General features: G+C 34.1%; 1 protein-coding gene across 1 annotated transcript in view; it reads right to left on the bottom strand.

The window, feature by feature from the left end:
- The window catches only part of Vps13b (vacuolar protein sorting 13 homolog B), an 881657-nt gene that overhangs the window by 783493 nt on the left and 75494 nt on the right, over positions 1–22670 (bottom strand). The window contains 3 exon segments of the mRNA XM_023699943.1: positions 2856–3050; positions 9608–9777; positions 19777–19968. Coding sequence (XP_023555711.1) covers positions 2856–3050; positions 9608–9777; positions 19777–19968 — 557 coding nt within the window.

Here is a 22670-nt window from a genome sequence, read left to right as displayed (position 1 = left end):
AAAAAAAAAAAAAAAAAAAAATTTATAATTGGGGAAGCTGCCCATTAGCTCAGGTGTTTAAGTGCCTGCTGAAACAAAGCAGTCAGGCTCAGGATGCTGTGATTCGATCCCCTCATTTTCAAGCCAAATCAGACCTGCCCTGAAGGCATCCTGAGCAGCCCCACCCCCCAAAAAAAATAGAATATCAGATATTTTGCAACTCTGATAAGCTACTTGATGTCATTCTGATTTAAAGGATGAGTATGTCAAATGAAAGAAGAGGACTTGATAAGACACTGGCAAGTTTTATCTCTGGGGACAGGGATTTGAGAAAATACTGCTCAATGGATATAAAATTTCAGTTAGGAAGAATAAGTTCAACAGACAACTGCATAAGGTCTAGAACATACTGTATTTTCAAAATGAATGAGATTTTAAGTGTTCTCACCAAAAAAAAATACTATGTAAGGTAATATGTAAATTCATTAGCTTAAGTCATTCTATAATAAATTTTATCTTCATAGTATGTATATACATCCATACCCACTCTCCAAATTGATTTCATTTCATAAATTGAGAATTATAAATCATTTCATCATCAACTAATACAAAGTATACAGAGAAATCAAACATCTAAGTATATAAACTTTACTAAAAATGTCAAACATACATGACCAAAAAAACCCTCTACTGTGTTATTAAAGCTCTGTAACACTACAAAAGAAATTTTGAAAATTCTTTAAGTTACTGAAATTGTCTCAAGTACAAACTGCTATAAACTTTGTAACAAATTAGAATTCTGTGTCAGTTCGAGTCATATAAATGAACAAATCCCAAAAGTACTAAAATGTACTTGAAATTCTGTATCACCTGTAATTTTTGGTTTTAATTCTAATTTATACTTTTTTAAAAGTTTAAAAGAATAAGAAAATAATATGCACTACACCACAGAAATATCAAGAATGAAATGAACTATCAAAAACAACATGGGGTTAAGGTTTTTCTTTTAATATTCAATATTCTTAATGCTAATGAATAGTTTTCCTACATACAGTGTTCCTATGGTGCCCAACACTTTCCTTTAAATTATCTATTTAAATCATCCCAAAAAAGCTTTAAAGTGATCAAAAAATAAAACTAAACTGTGTATGTATCAAAAGCATAACTGTACAGATCACACTGTAAATAATTTTTACTATAAATTTAATTGGATTTTAACATATTAACAAACAGAAATGATGAACAACTATTCTTATAACTTCTGATAAGTATGGTAACTATACTGGTAACCAAGGACTTTGACACAATTTTCCTTGAAGATGAGGGTACAGCTTCTTTACCATTAATGTTGCATGTCTTCAAGATGGAAAGAAAATTATGTTAAAAATGGATGAATTTTATACAAGCAGAATAACTTTGAAAGAATGTAAATTACCTGAAATAGACCTATTTTTAAAAAATACATATTAAACTGATAAGGTTATGTCAACATTTTAAAATATCATACACTTCTGTGTTTTGGTGGGAATAAGTAAAAAAATACAAGTATAAAGTATTTTCTAACTAGCTAGCTTTGAAAAAATTCTTCCGCTATTCTCCCTGAAACATTAAACACTCTAGCAGATAATTATAATAGCCTCCCCTCAAAAGTCACCCTTCTCTGGATCCTTATCACTTTGCAATCTGATACATTTTTCTTCCAATTCTCTTGAGAAAAAGTTTTACCAGGACATCTAGTAACTATGTTCTTCTCTTTTACCATTTGAAAATAACTAAATTTTAATATATCAAAATTAATCTGCAAGGCCAGCCAAATAGCTCAGCAGATTAAAGTGCTCGCTGGCAGGCACAGGGACCTGCAGTGCTGGTGCCAACCTAAGGGCACACCAAGACTGCAATTGAGACTGGGCATGGTGGCTCATGCCTATAATCCCAGCTCTTGGGAGGATATAAATAGGAGAATCACTATGAGACCAATCTACATAGTGAGACCCTGAACACCTTATAGACCCTTCCCTAAAAAATACAAAAAGAAGAAAAAGAAATTAGTCTGCAAACAATTTAAAACTATCATTAAAATTCACCTCTTCTTTACAACTACACAAGTAGTCAAGACATTTCAAACAATAAACTATAATCCATGAAACAAGAGTCAGGGGTTCTATTTAAGAAGTCCTTTAATATGTTAGTACTTTACCTAAAGTTGAATAGTGGTCTTTTTTAGAATTTATCCATGAATGACTTGATAAAACAGAATTTGATTAAGTATGTGATGTTTCTCCTTAGACCATAGATTTATTGCTTTTAAAAACAGTGATTACTCAACTTTTGAGCTGAGTATCCATACAGAAAAGCATTACTTATTTTAAAAAACTGCAGCTGGGCAAAGCTTCTAATAATTCACTTCACCTAACTACAGGTAAACTAATAAAGATTTTTCTCTTTGTATCAAGATAAATACATAAAAAAAGATAGATACATAATTTAACTAGAAGGAAGTAACTAAAAACATGTTAAACCCTCTTTATGAAACATTATGCCTCAGATAAATGTTTCCTCCAAACAAATCATGAGTCTTTTAAAGCATGCGTGTTAGACTGGTTTTTTTCACACTGCTTGTAAAAGTCATCATTATTAATGATACATTAAATCCTCAAACTTATTAAAAACATCAAGATACTAATTCAAAATCATGAAACAAAAATATTTAGTAAATGTATTTTGATCTTTAATTATATTGCAATAGTGATTAAATATTACATTTTATTTAAATCATAAAATGAAGTACTAATTCTGTGAAAAGACTGTAAGAAAAAAATGTGTTGTTCTCAAAGTGAGATAGGTATTTAAGAAACAAGAAAAAGCACTTTTCATACCTTAAGATAACAGTGTACGTAGCAATAATGAAGCAGGTTATCAGAAGGCTGATTAAGGCTGCTGACCACATGCACCAACTGTTCAGCATACATTGGGACAGAATGTTCCAGATTAATTTTATCCACCAATATCTGAATGGATGGCAAAGGCCGAAGATATTGGAAATTTGTAGTATTCGTGAAGTTACTTGAATTCTGGAAAATAATAATGGTTGATTTTATATGTGAAGAGTATAGCCATGTCTGATATATAATCACCTATAGATAAGATTTTGACTTGCATACCTTGCAGTGACATTCTATCAAGGTAGAAGCCATAACTATCAATACAGTTCTTACTATAAACAAACATCAATATGTTCTATAAATTTCAAAGAATGCGTATTTTTATAAAACTACCTTTTCCTCTTAGCTAATGCTTTTCATTTCTTCAGTCAACTGAAACAATATGACTATATGTCTCAGTATGATTAAACTAGAACTTTCATCATTGTATTATATCCAACAATATGTTTAAATTTATTAACAATTTATAACAGTCACAGACACATTACCACTAATCTCTCTCAAAATATTCCCTTCAGGGGCTGGAGAGATGGCTCAGTGGTCTAAAGCACCTACTTGAAACAGGCTTGGCAGAGCACAGGGACCGCGGTTCGATCCCCAGCACCACATGCCAGCCAGACCCGCCCCCTGGTGGGCTGAGCTGGCCACACACACACACAATAAATAAATGTAATAAATAAATATTAAAAAAAAAAAAATTTTCCCTTCACTTTGAATGCACTTGTCTCATCATTCTTGGCACTTTTTAAAACAATTTATGCCTTCAGTTGCATTGTCATGACTGTCTTGATGTCTTTTGCATTTGACTCTTTACTGCAGATGTTATTAATTCAGGGATTTCTTTTTTTTATTTCCAATCTGAGTTCCTCTATACCTTTCTGCAGCTGTTTATTTCAGAAGCCGTTGATTCTTTGCTTTCAGCTGTGTGATTCCCAATTTGTTCTGTGTTAGTGTCCTCTGCCCTTTTTATGGGTGGGCTTGGGTTCTAAGATTGCTTTTTGTTCTTCTTGTCATTTTGTGTAGCACTGTCTTCTGACCTTTGTTGATCTTTGTTGCAGTTACAACCTTAGCACCTACTGAAGTTCAGGTGCAGATCTGCAAAGTTTGGATTTATTCAGCAGTGCCTGGCTTGGGTCTGGCTGCTGTGCTCAGCTCTTTCCTGTTGCTGCCCTTGAGGGTGAACCTGTTGTGCCCCTCTGGCAAGATGTTCTGCTCTTGGACTAGCTGGGTGGTTCTCCCCTACACTCTCTGCAGGGATTGCAGCTGCAGGGTTTCACCCAGGCCTGTGTGCCAGGCCTGAGCTAAGTCTGGAGGGGATAAGATGGAGTAGGGGGGAGAGGCAGCTCTCCCACACACTCACTGGGCCTGGTCTAGGACTGGATCTGGGGGTTCCCGGAACACAGCAGAAATTCCTACTAGGCGGGCGGGGGCGGGGGGTACTACGGAGTCATGGGGGGCGTCCCAAGGGGGTGGAAGAGGGTCTCACCCACGCTGCGCCTGGGCTGGGACCAGTAGGTCCCGCTGGCACAGGGTAGCCGGAAGCTCTCCCACACACTCACTGGGCCTGGGCTAGGACTGGGTCTGGGGGTTCCCGGAATGCAGCAGAAATTCCTACTCAGCAGGCGGGGTGGGGGAGGTGCTGCGGAGTGGTGGAGGGCGTCCCAAGGGGGTGGAAGAGGGTCTCACCCATGCTGCGCCTGGACTGGGACCAGTAGGTCCCACCGGTGCAGGGTAGCAGGAAGTTCTCCCACACACTCACCGGGCCTGGGCTAGGACTGGGTCTTGAGCCTTCCATTCCTTACATGATACAGAATGGCAGCATTCCACATTTTTTATCAAACCTCTCAAAGACATTTATGAAAGAGCACCTCCATAACTGCTCTAGAAAGTGGCAAGAACAATCACAAAAGTGTGTTTGAAGTGAAAGAGAGTATTCGAGGGTGATAAATGGCAATGTGTATTTTACAGTAATAATTTTGTACTTAAGCAATAACCATCCTTTTTGATCATCCCTTGTATTTTCTTAAGCCTGATGATTCCAAAATAATTTCTAGATATCCAGAAGTCAGCAAGCTTTTATTTTTCTTTCCCTTTATTCATATTTAGATAATTAAGTGAACTACAAGACACACAAAAGACAGTTACAATAAGCAAAGTATTCTGGAAGGAAAAAAAAAGTCTGATTAAAACTATATTTACTAATAATATACAAAGTACTAAGAATCTTGAAGAGGGCTTGTTAGGGTCTGCAGAACCTTTATGAATTTCCAAATAAATATAGCTAAGTTTTAAAGTTTTAAGGTATCCACAGTATGTCCCTAATTGATAAATAACCTACCTTCTGATCCCAGAACTAACTTCCTTAAATGCCCTGTGAATCTCATATTGCTTTCCATGTAGAGGAATGTGAAAATATGTAAGAAGAGTAGTTCCTCTGTTTTGTTTGACTTCACTGTCACAATAATATTGCCTTTGTGCAGGCATTTCCCAAAGATGGTAAATGCTACATAATACTTTCCCACTCAATAGAAATCCAAGTATAATTTCTGAGAAACAACATAGTAAACCTAGTTAGCTAAAATGAGCATACAATCTTGTTTGTTCATTATTATAAATTAAATCACTATTTAATTGGTAATTGCTTTGTTTTTTAAAGTAGCTTTTGTTGGATGAACAAGAAAAAAACGTGAAGAAATCTGAAGTGTGGAGCTCAATGAATTCATATTCTGTTAACTATCACCCACTTAAAGCACCCTGGAAGTCTATCCAATGTTCCTTTTTTAGGAAATACAAAATGCCCACCAGAGATAGCCAATGTTATCATTTCAGTCACCATAGGCAGTTTATAGTCTCTTCTTGAACATCATGTAGAATTACAAAGCACTTTTTCATTCATAATATCTATGGAAATTATACTGTTTTGGGTTTTGGGGTTTGTTTGTTTTTTTGGGTTTTTTTGTTTGTTTGTATGTAGGACAGGGTAAACAGGGTCTCACTGGGTAGATCGGACTCATAGTGATCCTCCTGTTTACAGCCTCCCAAGTGCTGGGATTACAGGCGCTATACTGTTACTTTTTGATTTGACATTTTTATCATTATACAATGATCCTTATCTCTGACAATAATCCATACCCTCAATTTACTTTAGGCATTGAAACAGACCTACTACATTCTTTTGGTTAGCATTTAAAACATAAGATTTTTTCACCTTTTTACTTTTCACCTGTGCCCTTAGACTTTTGAGTTACAAAATTTAATTATGTTGTAATAGTTCAGGTGTCTTTTGAAATCTTCCACTTTTGTATCTTTTTCCTTGCAGTAAAAGTCACTTAAACTCCATGAGTCAGAGCCCCAGCATCTTTTTGTGTGTATGTATGTACAAGTATATGTTGTTGGGGGTTGAAGCCAGGGCCTCATGCACACTAGGCAAGTTTTAAACAAGTAATCTATAGCCCCAGCTGATCAATATCTCATTACATCTACTAATATTTTTAATTGTCTTCTTTAAACTCAATTTAATTTGTTCTATTTTTTAGTATACCTCAATTTTTATTCAGTATCTGACATGGATAAGCAATAATAAAAGATTTTTATATTATCTTCATCCAAAGTGAATTACCTATTCTTTAGCAAATAGAATACAAACAGATCATCTTGGTTCTCTTCAGGACTAGAATTAGGAGTAATCTTACTTCAATTTTTACTTACTGAGAGGGTATGGCCCTTATAAGGTCTCTAAAAAAAGCAACAAGTATTTACTTGACAAAAAAAAACTGAATTCTTAATTATTGATACCCCACATAACAAAGAGAGTAAATTTTCTGCATTAGTCTTTTACCTCTTTTTTTTTTTTAACCTCTTTTTGCTGCTAGGTTTCATTTCCTAAAATGTTGCACTGTACATGAGAAGTTAAGAGGTTAAAAAGCAACCTAAAGGGATTCTTGTTTTTACTGCAACCTGAAGGGATTCTTGTTTTTAGTACTGTGAAAAAATAGAATCATAGAAGATGCTCAACGAACACAACAAAAGGGATAGGGTATAGCTCAGCAGTGCAGCATCTGCCTAGCAAAAAAACAGAACTAGTTTAAAACACAGCAAACCTCAAACCAAAGAAAATTATCAGGTGTTAAATGAGGAAAATATATATGTACTAAAGACAGACCCTCAAAATATATAAAGCCAAAACCAATAAAAAGGCAAAAAAATGATGTGTCACTACAATTAACAAAAGAACATACAGATCAAAAAAGCCGAGATAATAAATTTAAAATGCCTTGAATTAAATGAAAATGAAAGCAGAAGCAGTAACAAAATTTAAAACAGAAATAAATATAAATAAAAAAGAAAATAATAGAAAAAACTAACAATATCAAAAACTTTGATTTTTTTTTTTTTTTTTAAATCAGTAAGCTTCTAGCCAGGCTGCAAAACAAAACCAAAGAGAAGGGACACAAATTACTAACATCACATCAAAGAGAAATTTCATTACAAAACCATGGGCAATAAATTGATAATAAAAGAATACTATAAACAATTCTATGCCTTTAAATTTGATAACAGAGATGAAACAAGCCAATTTAAAAAAAAAAAAAAAAACCACTAGCTGATAACCCAGGTCATGGCTCTTTCATTATTAATTAGAAATGTAAAATCATACAGTCACATAGAACACAATTTGGCAGTTTCTTAGAAAACTAAACATACTCTTCCCATGCAACCCAGTAACTGTGTTAGTTTGTATTTACTCCAAGTAATTGAGAGCTGCAGAAAATACTGCAAACAGATGTGTAATAGTAGCTTTATTCATAACTGCCAAAACTTTAAAGTAACCAATATATATCATTCAGTAGACAAATGGACAAATATACTGTGATAATTAATATATAATGGAATATTGTTCAGTACTTAAATGAGATTTAATTCCATGAAAAGAACTGAGGGGTATCTGAAAGTATAGTATAGAAAGAAGCTAGTCTGAAGAGGCCATGTACTAGAAGATTCTAAATATATAACATTCTAGGAAAGGCAAAACAGTAAAAATACCAGGAGTTGCCAGTAGTTGGAGTGAGACATAAAAAAGAGAAGCATTACAGGAGTTTTCTGCACAATACTATTACAGGAGATGTATGCATTATACACGGCAAAACCAATACAATGTAAAAACATTTAAAGTGAATTATAACAGAAACTAGGGACTCTGATATACTGATAAGATTCCGGCAATTATAACAAGTTTCCCACTCTGATGAGGGAGATTGATAAGCAATACATATGTACAGGCAAAAAGTATATACGAAATCACTATACTTCTTGCTCAATTTTTGACATGAACCTAAATTATTTTAAAAATACCGTATAGTCCCAGTGACTACATTTGTTGTAAACTTACTGATTGAACACAGTTTTGTCCCACATCACACCCATCCTATGATTTGCCATTGGATCAATATTACCTAAGTGACTATACCTACAATCTTATTGACCAGTTATATTGCTCTATCCCACCTTAAGCCTGCATCACCTCACAGCTTTGCTCAGTCACATGCTAGAAAAATAGGATTGGTAGGGAACCCAGTTTCTGGGCCCCCTTCTGTCACTCTTACGAAGAAACTTTCCTTCTCTCAATAAATTCTTCCTACTCTTAAAAAATACATAAAAAATTAAAAACACTGTAAAACCTATTTAAAAGTAACAAAATTAGAAATGACACCAAATACTGATGTTTCGATTTTTTTCAAGATGATGTCAAAATCCTAAAACAATTCTTAATGATGAGTGGTCAACAGGGAGCAAATATACAAAATAAAACTAATGTCTCATCATCAATGCTCTGCCATTCATTTTAAAGTTAGCACATTTTTTATTTCTATAAACATCTTCATTATATGGACATCCAAAGAAACATGAATAGAACGTATGTATTTAAATCAAATTCAAAAAGTAACATATTATACATGGACTTTAATAAGTCCTCATTAACAGTAACAGCAATATTAATGGGTTCTTAAAATAGGCAAAATTATTTATATGCATTGTCTCAATCAATATTCAAAATGATCCTAAAGAAACTACAGCATACTGACAATCTCACACAAATATATGTCACAAGGTGAGGCTCAACCACATTAAACCTGAGTCTAGGTAGAAAACTTCATTCATTTCCCATGATGTGTAAAGTTGTCATGAGACATTTTCTCATCAACTCTCTTCGTTCAAATGAGATGTAGGGCTTCCCACCGACCTCCTACCCTTAGAATATAGCTGAAGGCTATCCAATTGCTCAGCCTCAGACAGTGTAAGGCTGACTCCTTACCAAACAGGTATCCTACTATTCATGTTTTAGGTTACATGGTTCTTGGCTACTATACTGTCCTATGAGATAAAGATAGATAGATAGATAGATAGATAGATAGATAGATAGATAATTATTATTTCCAAAGAAAGGAATGAGGCTGTGACATGAAACAATGGTTTAAGGTTCTTCATTTCAAAGTTCTTCAACATTTCTTCATATAACCTTGCCTTACCTTTTTAACATATATATAGTAAAAACTACTGAAGATTAACAAACATGCTTAAATTCCTTTTCCTCCATCACAGAAAACTATTTAAGCACATATTCTCTTACTTAATAAACAAAAATACATATATATGAGTTTGTGAACAGTAGTGAATTACAAATATACCTTCTCCCTCATGATGATAGGAAGTAAATGATCTAGTAAATTGAATTCAGCCATGGAAACTGTGAAGGTACATTTGAGAAGAGTAACACTTGTATGTCGAGTAGGAATATATTCTTCTAGAGATGCCAATTCTTCAGGATTCAATATTGTTTCATTTTGATCCTTAATTTCTATAATAAAAATAAAAATATAGTGAAGAATCATGTAACAGATACGTAACATAATTAATTTCATTACATGAAAATATGAATTAACCATTGCCCCAAATAATTAAGGGCAAATTCTCTTCATCAATAATGATGAAGTTGATGCTCGCCCATAATCCAAGCACTCTGCGAAGGTGAGGCAAGAAGATCACAAGGTGAAACCAGGCTGGACAATTTAGAAATTTAGTAACAAAATTTAACTAGTCTCTTACTTTAAAATATCTTTTAGTAAGTTCCCGGGCTAGAGAGATGGCTCAGTAGAATAAGCACTTCCCTGGCAAGCGCAAGGGCCTGAGTTCAATCCTCAGTTCCACAAAAAAAAAAAAAAAACACATCAGAAGTAAGTTCCCAATTTGTTTCTTTAAAAGCTTACTTCCTTTCTGGTAATCAAACTACTACCGATATTAAGTAAAGACAAACCACAGGCTGTAATGAAATTATTTGCCATAGACAGATATACAGACAATAAGGGACAGAGATCAGCACAAGAGACTTGTACCAATAGCATATTTCTAAAACTAAAAACTTCTAAAAAATCATCAGAAAAATCATTCAACTGATAAATAGGAAAAACAAGATAGAATAAGCAAAATATCACATATCCAAATGTGCAAAAATATCAATAAAAAGCTAATCAACAGCATTAGGTATCAGAACTATACACTCGTTAACATGGATTCCAAAATACTGAAAATACTATTTATTGCCAAGCATATATAAGAACACAGGTCAATGAAATTTTTCTATAAAGAGAAATACAGGGCTGGTGAGATGGCTCAGTGGTCTAAAGCACCTACTTAGAACAAGCTTAGCAAAGCACAGGGACCGCGGTTCAATCCTCCAGCACCACGTGCCAGCCAGCCCCACCCCCTGGTGGGCTGAGCTGGACAAACACACACACACACACACACACACACACACTAAATTAAAAAAAGAGAAATACAGAAAATATTTTAGACTTTGTGAGACTTACTGTCACAACAATTCAAATCTGCCATTGTAACATGAAAGAAGCCACAAAAAATATATTGTGCTATAATGATGGCTATGTTCTAATAAAACTTTATTTATGATCACAGAATTAAGTTTTATATAATTTTTATGTGTCACAAAACAAAATTTTTTCCTTTTTTTAACAATTTTATTGAGGAACAAATAGCAATGAGACAATTTCAAAACTGATTCATAGGAGTTTCAATAATTAATACATTGCATATTGTTGTCTCCTTAGTAGTTATTCATAGGACAAGATACAGACACGATATGCTGCCCACAAACACTATCAGTACAAATCTTTCTATTCATTGAATTAAGAGAAAGTAGCTACATATCTATCCGATTTTGAATATACAGATACAAAATGGTCCTTCATTTGTATCCGTTTTTTTTGTTTAGTTTTGTCAGAGATGGTATTCCACTGTCCCAAATTCTCTGATCAAGGAGATTATGGGGTCAAAGAGGAAAGTGATCAACGATGTACAGTATGCCTAAGGAGAGTCACATGGAGAGAAAACATTCTCTCAGGCTTTCACAGAAAGAAAATTGGCCAAGCAATGACCGTGACTCATCCACATGGCTAACACTGACAAAGGATCTACAAACTGTAGTATAAGGTTTCAGGGTAAATCCTGAGGGGATTGAACTGACCTTGGCAGATACAAAAGTTACTTTTCTTGTTATATAGGTCTTGCTTTATCTTGGTCTTAACCATGCAGCAGAAAAGTATAAAAACGAGGCATAAAAAGTAAAGCCATATTAATATGCTGAGCTTTAAAAGGCTCAAGTTAACAGCTTCTGACATTACCAGTCCTACGGAGAACCCACTACTGTTATGGACTACTGGACTATATTGGAATATTTTGCTGAATTCACGTACCTACAATATTTAAATGACAAAATTCTTTCCTTTTAACCATTTTAAATGTAAAAAAGCTATTTTTGACTCATTGGCTATAAAAAATAGTAGCAGATCATACACTGATCTCAAAAGCTACTACACTGCTATTGGCAGGAGTGTAAAGTAATGAAAACACTTAATATAGTTTAAAAGTATGTACTAAAAATAATATGTAATACTTTGACCTCAGAGACTCGTAAGAATCCAACAAAAATACATATATTTATTTACCAAATGACATGACTACAATATCTGTAGCATCACTATCAAAATATTCAAAAACTAGGAACTAATCAAATATTTACCAACACTAAAATAGTACAGTAATATACTCAAGGCAAACAGAATCTTTTAATGTGAGACAAAGACAAGCCAAAGAGCCCACACTGTACCATTCCATATATACAAATTTAAAATAAAATGAAATCTGTGACATAAGAAGAAAAGGTAACATTTACCCTGAGAACAGAATATTTATTAATCAAAAGAGGGTACAATGGGGATTTCGGACTTAGAACTGGTAAGTTTATATTTCTTGGCCAGTTACTTAAATACATGTGATTAAGTCTGCAAAATTCACAGAACTAGTCTATTTGGAATTATATATATTAAGAAAAAGTTAAGAAAAAATGTTAGCAAAACTGCTAACAACTTAAGATCTGCTGAGCAGAGTGGTAGATGTCTGTAATACCAGACCTGGGGTGGCTGAAGCAGGTGGATCACCATGAGATCAAGGCCAGCCTAGGCTAAATAATGAGTTCACGGCCAGCCTAAACTACAAAGAGAGACTCTGCCTCCCAAAAATAAAATAAGTAAGATTTAATACATATGTACTCAGAGAGAGAGAGAGAGAGAGTGAGTCTGTGTGTTTGTGTGTGTAGACAGACCTCTCTGCATGGTGCTGATATGTAAGAATTTCAGTGAACACAGTCACCAGTGAAATATCAACAACTGGGACCAGGGAGATGACTCAGTAGAATAAGCACTTCCCTGGCAAGCACAAGGGTCTGAGTTCAATCCCTATTTCTAAAAAAAAAAAAAGAAGAAGAAGAAGAAGAAGAAGAAGTAATCAACAACTACAGTGTATTAACTGTGAGTAACTGCATAAATTCCTAACTGCTAGTTCTTCAGTCTATAAGTCATTATTTGGGAAATAATAGATGAATATCATGATCAGTGACCTATAACATCATATCTTTCAATTGTAGCATGCTTTGAACACTGGTTACTGAAGATAGAGCATTTAGCTCACAGAAAAACAGCAAAGTCTACAGAAGTGCTGCCTCCTCATACATCTACTTGACAGTTTACTAAAATGAAAAATAGAGAAATGAGGATCAAAGATAAAAGTGCAATGAAGAAACAAAAACACTGGAAGTGAAATTCTAATTAACCCTTAAAAAAAGTGACAGAAGAAACAGCCTGAGTGTACGAATATCAACATCACATCTTTACACAGACTCTATGTACTCACCTACACAAACTTATTAAAAACAAATGTAGATACAATAAAGAAGAACAGTTGCAATAGAAAGGATATGGGTGTCCTAAGGGAAGTGATGCCAAGCCAACTACTTCTTTTTTTTTTTTTCAAAGTTTTATTGATAAACAGATAGCAATGAGACAGTTTCGAATCCAATCGGAAGTACAGTTTCAACAAATAATACACTGCATATATTCTTCTTAGTGGTTAATTGCTGTACACGATGTGGACTTGTGATGCTATTTACAAACACCATTAGAACAAATCATTCTATTCATTAAGAGAATGCAACTATATATCTATCCTAACCACTTGGAATACACAAATACAAAATGGACATTCATCGGTATGCCCCATTTTTTCTAAGTTCCGTTATTGAATATTATAGGTGTGTAAACTCAGCAAAATATTCTAAAAGAGTCCAGTAGCCCATAATAGCATTGGATCCTCTGTTTAACGCAAACTACTTCTTGCCACAGGAACCCTCAGGGGTTTTCAAGATATTAAAAATGAATAGGACGAAATACTAGAATCTTATTCAAACTTAGAAAGCAGTATGACAACTTGTTAACACACAGGAAACATACTCTATGCTACAAAGAAGTAAGAACTGTTCAATCTTTTTTTATTTTTTAAAGCATACAAAATATTAAGAAAACTGCATTAGAAATACAAAATTTCACTAAACTAAGGAATAGGAATTAAACAATGCTGAGTTGTTGTTGCATGATTGTTGCATGTTGCAATACTGCATGATGTTATCTTCAAATTACTTTTTTAAGTTACCAGATATAAATGTGCAAAACTGGTTTTTAAAAAAGTTGTAAGAGGGCTGGAGAGCTAGCTCAGTAGAATGAGTGCTTGCCTCGCAAGTGCAAGGTCCTGAGTTCAATCCCCAGTTCCTCAGCAAAAAAGGAAAAAAAAAAGTTATAAGAAATTAAAAAATAAGAATAAAAAGAGAATTATTTTAAGGATTAACTGTTTCTTTCAAAAGACCAGCAGAAATCAGCAGTACAATTATCTGAACTATCCCGCATATATACATAAATATATTATTTTCCCTCCTTCCAGTTTTTCCTTCCCACTGAACAAATTCTTTCCCCTTCACAGTATCTATTGTACTTTTCAGATTAAATTTATTCTTTCACATTAGTCCTCCCACTAGTCCAAAATACAGTGTTTGTACCGGCGAGTCTGATTTATTTCACTTAACAAAACACTGTCTAGCATATCCTTTTACCTATAAAAGTCATGAATTTATCTTTTTTATAGCTGAGTAATACTCCACTGTGTAAAAATACCGTATCTTTGTTTATCCATTCCTCAGTTGATGAGCATTTGAGTTGTTTCCAAGATTTAGCTTTGACAAATTCTGCTGCTATAAACATGGGTGTACATATATCACTGTGTTATGATGATTTCAGTTCTTTTGGAAAAATACCTAGGTGGGGAATAGCTGGCTTGAATGTGACCTCTAATCCTAGCATTTGAGGACTCTCCATACTGATTTCCATAATGAGAACCATTCAATCTTAAATATTTGTTTACATACATTAAATTTCAAAATTTATAATTTCTTTTACTTTTTATCATTTTTCTATAAGTAAGAGAGCTTATAATATTTTTACAGAAATTTCTAAGGGCTTTGGAACAATATTAATTTTTCACACTATTAAAGATCACTTTGCATGATAATTATTTTCTTAAACCACTATGTATCATCAGAATTGCCTACATATTAAACTACTGTTAGCTAGCAAGTATATATCACATATTTTAGATTACCAATTGCTTCAAATAAAAATTTATTTTATTATTTTTTCAGAGATCACAAATTTCCCTGGAGGATTTATTGTATCCTCTTTCATTTAGCAATAAAACTCTCAGATTTTTAAGTCATAGATATAGACTTCTAGATATTACCTTACCATGTCACTACTTTGGTAAAATAAGATGACAGAGACATATCCTTAAAACGAAAACTCGTATCTACACTGCTTTTCCCTGTTCTCATTCTTGCTAATAAAAATTATATATTGTAAGGGCAAGAAAACATTAATTACTACTCTAAATTCAGGCTATTTTTAGTTTGAAGTTAAAATAGTGATTACTAGAAGAGGCTGGTACATAGTAGGAGGTTGGATGGCAGGCACCAAAACAATAATAAAAGAAAGAAATTTTGATGTTTCAGAGAAGGACAGCTCTTGTTCAGAATGATCTAATATATATTTAATGAAGATTTAGAAGGAATTTAAAGGCTCTACAAATAATGAGGGGAATGAAACGTTAACTTATCCAGATGTGCTGAGATATCATAAGACAAACACAGAAGACACTTTGACAAAGGTGTCAAATAGTCAATAAAGGGTAACCATTTCAAAAATGATACTTGTTGCAACATGAAAAGCAATCTAAAACATATAAATCTCTAAGCAGCACTCCTTATCAAAAAACAAGTATACTCAAAGGAATTAACAGATTTCCATATAAAATTAAAAATGGGAAAAGTTTAATAAGAAACAATCTAACTAGAAAATGAGTAAAAAAAGAAAAAAGAAAAAGAAAAAGAAGAACATGAAGAGATAGTTCATTAAGGGCAAATGAAAACAAAAAAAAAAATTAATGGCAAACAAGCACATGACATGAGCCAATAAAATGTAAAAGGTACAAAGGACTGCTAATTAAAACCTGGGAATGTAAGGGTCAGCGAGATAGCTCAGCAGATTAACTGCCTGCTTAGGCAAGTGCAGGGACCAGGGTTCGATCCCCAGTACCAAATGCCACGCCAGCACCGCCTCAGGATGCACCGAGCCAGTGACAGAGTCTGGGAATGGTGGCACACACCTGTAATACCAGCACTGGGGAGGTTGAAAACAGAAGGATCACTATGAGTCCAACCTGCGTGGTGAAACCCTGTACTAAATCAATCAATCAATCAATCAATCAATCAATCAATCCAGGGAACTACCAGGAGGTTCGAGGCTAGCCTTGGCTATACAGGAAGTTTAAGGCCAGCCTGAATTACATGGTGAGACTCTATCTCAAGAAACAAAAACTACAGAACTTTCAGAATGGCTATAATTTTTTCAAAGTGACAACATCAAATGCTAAAAGGATGTAAAGCAACTGGTTCATTCATTCATTGCTAGTGGAAATGCAAAACGGTACTACTATTCCTGAAAAGTTTGGCAAATTCTTTTTAAAAATTAAACATATCATCACAATATGACCTAGCAATTGCATACTTGGATATTCATCCCAAAGAAATAAAATTTATGCTTAAACAGAAAATGGTAAACAATTGTTTGAAGCAGCTTTATTTGTAATAGCTAGACCTATTCCAAATGTTCTTCAACATTCGTTTTCACAAACCATAGGAAATACATATAATCAAACACTCTCAACAATAAAAACAAAAAACTTCTCATACATGCAACAATGTAAATAAATCTCCAGAAAATTATGCTTAGTTTAGCAAAATAAGTCTATCCCAAAAGGTTACATATACTGAATAATACCACTTATATAATATTTTTGAAGTGACAAGTTTTTTTTTAAATGGGAGACATCGATGTTTCAAAGAGCTAAGGATAAGAAATAGAGAGGGGCAAAGGAAGATTCACTAGGTTGTAAGATGACGTAAATGAGGCAGCTCTATGGTGAAATTATTTGTTTTGACAGTAAGACGTAAATGAGGCAGCTCTATGGTGAAATTATTTGTTTTGACCGCAAGACGTAAATGAGGCACCTCTATGGTGAAATTATTTATTTTGACTGTGGTAAAAGACAAACAAATCTACACAGGTAAAAAAAATTATACAAAACAAACTACAAAAACACAAAAATTAGTACAAGTAAAACTGGGAAAACCAAAATTAAAACAATGTTTAACAACTATAATAATTACCTTTCAAATAGAAAACATCTGATTGTGATGGCACATACTTAAAATCCCTGAACACTGGATTACTGAGGTAGATTTCCCATCACATTTAGAAAAAATCAAATGTCCTTGGTCCCTGTTATGGTTTGTGTGCATTTGTCCCCCCAAAGCCTCATGCAGTCATTGAGATGTAGTTCTACAGTTCGTGATTAATTCATGGCTGGGAATTACGGGTCTGAGTACTTCTGGGATTATGGGTGTGAGTGCTACACCCACCCTGGGGCAGACAGCCTAAATGCAACACAAGACAGGCAGAGAGACAGACTTGCTCTGTTGCCATTGTTGCTGTTACTCCTCCCTTTTGCTCTTGCTGTTTTGCTGCCTTCTGCCACCATGAACTGCTGCCCTCTGCCATGTGCCACTCTGCCATGGAGCCAGCCAAGTATGGACTGAAACCTCCATTAACTGTGAGCTAAATAAACCTTTCCTTCTTTCATTTTGAGTGTCTGGTATTTGTCCCAGCAACAAGAGAAGAGTAACTGAGACAGTCCCCAAAGCCTGACAGTGATTTATGTCTAGTTCTCTGACTTAGGAACATTTACTGTACTCCAGTTACATTAGCCATCATGTACCTGTCTAAATAAAACTCTATGTTCACAGTAGTTACTCGTAGGGAAACTCTCCAGATATGACTTTCCAAATCTCCCTACATAAAATAGCTTTCCTCCTCTCCATCTAGGACTCTTCTTTAACTTTCTTCTCATAGCACTTATCAATTTCTAAAATAATATCTTTATTTATTTACTATTTATCTACCCTACTAGGATATAAGGACATCCGCTTTGTATCTTATTTGTTAGCACATAGAATATCTGGCATGATGTTTAACCAAGGTAACAAATGCATGAACATTGCAAGTACTTATTATGTACTAGTCACTATATTAAGTGTTTTCTTATGCCCAGAGATTTCTTTAGTTTTCACTACAATCCTGGCAAGATGGTTCTATATCACGCAGTGTTACAGTGATGTTACCATACAAAAGGGAAACAGAAGCTTCAACAAAAACAGAAGTTTCTTTTGACATAATAATCTCAGTAGACTAGATCTGACATGGTACTACCACAGTACTGTGGCCATAGGGGAGTGATGGCAAACCTTTTAGAGACAAGTGTTCAAACCATAACCCAAAACCAACTTACTTATTGAAAAGGACAACACTCCAATTAAATCTGAAAACTTGAGTTTTAGGTTAGAAAAAACAATGGTTTGCCGTAAAAAGAAGCCAAATAACACAAGTCATAAGTCCACCACTACTGCCTTACATTGGTTTTTTTGTTGTTGTTGCTGCTGCTGCTGCTGCTGTTGCTGCCTATCCATGAACAGGGGATATATCTGTATTTTCTTTTTGGACAATACTTCTTTATTTCCAGGAATTGAACTCATGACCCTGCACCTGCTTATTCTACTGAGCTATCTCCCCAGCCCCTGCCCTACATCCTCTTTGCCATACTATACTTCTGTGTTATCCTGAGCATGTAGCTTTTGGCCCAGAGTCTAAAATGCCAGCTCCACATCCTGTCTTTATACACACTTGCCAGACAGAGGAAAGAGAAAAGTTAAAGATGTTCATTCTTTGGCTTAAAGTCATGATCCAACCCTCCTAACCAAGTTCAATCCCATAATAACAGCTGGAACACAGGTACATTAATATATATATATTTTTTTTAAAAAAAGACATAATAGGAAAAAATAAGGTACTGTAACCCTCTACAATGCATCTAAAAATGTACCTTAACTCAGTATACCTACCTTAAATGTTCTATATGCTTTTGTCCAATACTCTGGTTTTCAATCTGTATATATGATAATTAACTTTATAAGCTATTACAATGAATCTGATGCTAAAAAATAAAAACAGTGTGGGAAAGGAAAAAGAAATTGAAATGTTCTGTGCATCTATCAATTCCCTACAGTGAATATAATTATGTAAACACATACTAATAAAAGTCAAAAAGATTATATTATTGTAAACTAAAAGAATGGATATTAGGAAGAGAATTAGCTATCTCCGTCATTAGACACAGTATTTAAATAGTAAAATGGAAGATAAGAAATGTTAATCAAGTTTCCCAAGAAGTGTAAGTTAAAGATTTCAAATCAAATCTGACTCCAAAGACTGAGCTCTTAAATACTATCCTATATTTCCTCCTAATGCTATTAAGTTCTACTGTACTCAGTATTTTACTGCATTAAAAAAGAACTTGTACTTTACAAATTGTGATAACAATTACCTTTACACCACATAGAAAAATTAGTTGTACAGTAAATTCCTTTTTACCTATAGTTCTAAGTTTTCTTGAATGTTAAATTTGTATATTTAGAGGCAATCTTCATATCCAACTCTGAAGAACACACCAGTGTGGAAAAATGGTCATATTACACAAATATACACTAGAAAGGGCTCAAAGAGTATCACAATGAAATGTGGACAAATATTTTTCAAATAAAGTACTTCTGCAAATAGTTGCCAAGTCTTGATCTCTCTTAGCACTTCTACACAAAAATTCCTTCTCTAAATTGAATACTTAAAAAACCTTACAGGAAAAATATAAGGAAAAAAGAAATTACCAAAACAAAATGAATTGTACAATCATTCAAATCAACTATCAATAATCCAGAATTAAGTCAAAAACAAACCTGATTTTAGCCTACTATAAGGCTCATATTCATGCTCCAAGGCGCAAACAATCATTTTCAAAATCCTATGTACTGCACTGCTGTCCAAGCGAAAATCAAGCGGACCTAGAACAAGGGTTTTTGTAGACTTCTCTTGAACTGTTCCCCAATCTTCATTTTTCCCTGAAGAAAAGTCTTGTTGATTTGCAGAACCTTCAGAAAGTCAAAATTTACATTAGTATTTTGAGCATCAATCATATATCAAATCAGATTTTAATATTATGCTTCTCTTTTATCTTTTAAAAAAAAATTTTCCATCAGCTAGATACAAAGAACCTGAAGATATGCATTTTTTTCTATGAAGATGTTACTGACAAAAATAATTGTTTCAAAAACAATGATTCCTGTTATCTAATATTATAACAAGTGGTATAAAACCAAAATGATCATTCTTAACAAAATGATTATCCTATAAAACCTAATGTGCTAAAAACCAGTAATTCTATATACAATGTCACTCTGATGAATGGGAAGGGAAACTTAAAGAGGAACTACATTTTAGTACTAATTTATCTTAGATGGTGCACTGAACATTGTTTTAAGTATACATTTACATGGTGCCTTGAGTGTTTGTTTTATAAAGAACACCAAAATAATAGGTATCACCTGCTTTGAACTTTTTTCCACAATAAGATTACTTCGTGTAGAATTCTAGATCCTTGATCTCTTGACTGCCCACATACTGCAGGACCAGAACTATTTTCTAAAGATAATTTTAGATTTACCCACAGGTGGTTCTCATTACCTATTAAGTATATTTACGGTATTAGAGATTTGGTTTTAAAACATAAATCCATTACTATATGTTGCTAACATACAATATTTTTAATTCTTCAGCCATTTTGTTTATTCAAACAAAAAGTAGAAAGTAGGGTTGAAAAAGTAAAAAAGCAAGGTTGTTACTTTTTGTTTCAAACTAAAAGCACTAAAATTCACAGGATATTTTTGGCTACTCAGAGAAACAAAAAATATAAAATTTTCAAAAATTAAACTACCAGTTTCTGAGAAATACATAAATAATATTTTCTCACTATTTCTGTAAGTATAACTTTGTAATATCTAATGATGATATTCCTCATGGGAGCTGATACATGTACATGGTGCATCTAAATTCTTTTTTTCACCTGCTTCCCCTCTCCTCCCTATATCTGTTGAATCCTTTCCCATTCACAAAATATCTGTTTCCAGCTCTCCATCTTTTATTTTGAACCATATGTTGGGTTTCTCATGTAAGAAAAATGAGGCAATATGTAAGCTTGTATGTTTCTTTCACTTGACGTGGTCTCAAGATACATCCGTCTTTCTACAAATGACTCATTTTATGCTCCTTTATGTCTAAGCAATACTCCATTGTGTAAAACATATTTCTTTATCCATTTATCTACTGATGGACATATAAGGAGCTTCCAAGATTTATCTATTATGAATATTACTGCTATAAACATGGAGATACATCTATCATTATAATTTATCTTTAACTCTTTTAGGAATATACCTACAAGGGAAATAGATGTGTCAAATGTAATTAGTAGTTTTAGTTTTTGAGGAATTGCATACTAATTCCCATACTGATTGTACTAGTCTACATTCCCACCAACAAAAACTGTAAAAAGGTTTCTTTATCACCCCAGAGCATCAACAACACTTGTCATTATTTTATTTTTTGATGACAGTCATTTTTTTCTGGAGTAAGATGAAATCTCAGTAGTTTTAATTTGTATTTCTCTAATCACCAGTAATGTTGGATATTTTTTCATGTATTTATTGAACTTCTGAGAAGTATTTACTTTCTTCAGTTGACATTTTTTTTTTGATTAGGTCTTTTATTGGGGGAGCTAATTTTTTTCAGTTCTTTATGCATTCTAGATATTACTCCCTTGTCTGAAAACTACTAGCAATTTCTTTTCCCCATTTTGTAGGTTGTGTTTTCACTCCACTGCCTATTTCCTTTGCTATGCAGAAGCTATTTAATTAAATATGATCGCCCCCTTGTCTTTGGTTTTACCTCGTTGATCTTCCAGCAGCTCATAATTCTATCTTGTATAAAATATAGCAGAAACACATATACAAATCACAGGGTACCAATAAAATTTTGATAAAATTGCAAGACTGGAGACTGCCCGGGGCTACAAGATCCTGAATAGTCCCAGAGCGCAGGCCTGGTGAAGTGAGTGAGACTGCCCGGGGTCACAGGATCCTGAATAGACCCAGAGCACAGGCTCAGCAAGTGAGTGAGACGACCCAGGGCCCAGGCCTGGCATGTGAGTGAGACCACCCAGGGACCATGGATCTTCATTCGACCCAGAGTGCAGGCCCAGAGGAACCCTTCAGCAGAACTCCCTGCAAAGAGGCTAGACGTAAGACCCACCCAGCTGATTCAGGAGCAGAACATCTTGCCAGAGAGACACAAAGGGTTCAACTCTAACGGCTGCAGCAGAAAGAAGTGGAGCACAGCAACCAGATCCAAACAACACCCACCTGGAAGAATCTGAACTTCGTAAATCCGGACCTGGTGCTAAGATAATAACTCTATCTAAGCTCTACACCAAAGGAGACAGTGGTATACAAAATGACAAACAGAAGGAACAAAATGCAGTCTCAGGCCCTGAGTCCACCCAGTACAATTGCAGAAGACATTAGCACTGAGGAAACTGGAAATCACATACCAGATATCTCTGAAATAATAGCATTGGCAGTAAAGAAACAACTGCAGAAAGGTATAGAAGAAATCAGATCAGAAATAATTTCGGAACTAAAAAATGTGGTGATAACTATAATCAAAGAAGTACTAAGTGCTTCTAAAGAATACACTGATAAAAAAATAGAGCAGAATATAAAAATGATGGAACCCCTGA

The sequence above is a fragment of the Octodon degus genome, unplaced genomic scaffold (genome assembly GCF_000260255.1).
Source record: "Octodon degus isolate 3935 unplaced genomic scaffold, OctDeg1.0 scaffold00118, whole genome shotgun sequence".
NCBI classification, from domain to species: domain Eukaryota; kingdom Metazoa; phylum Chordata; class Mammalia; order Rodentia; family Octodontidae; genus Octodon; species Octodon degus.
The sequence above is the reverse complement of the archived record's forward strand: the minus strand, read 5'-3'. Positions and strand labels throughout refer to the sequence as shown.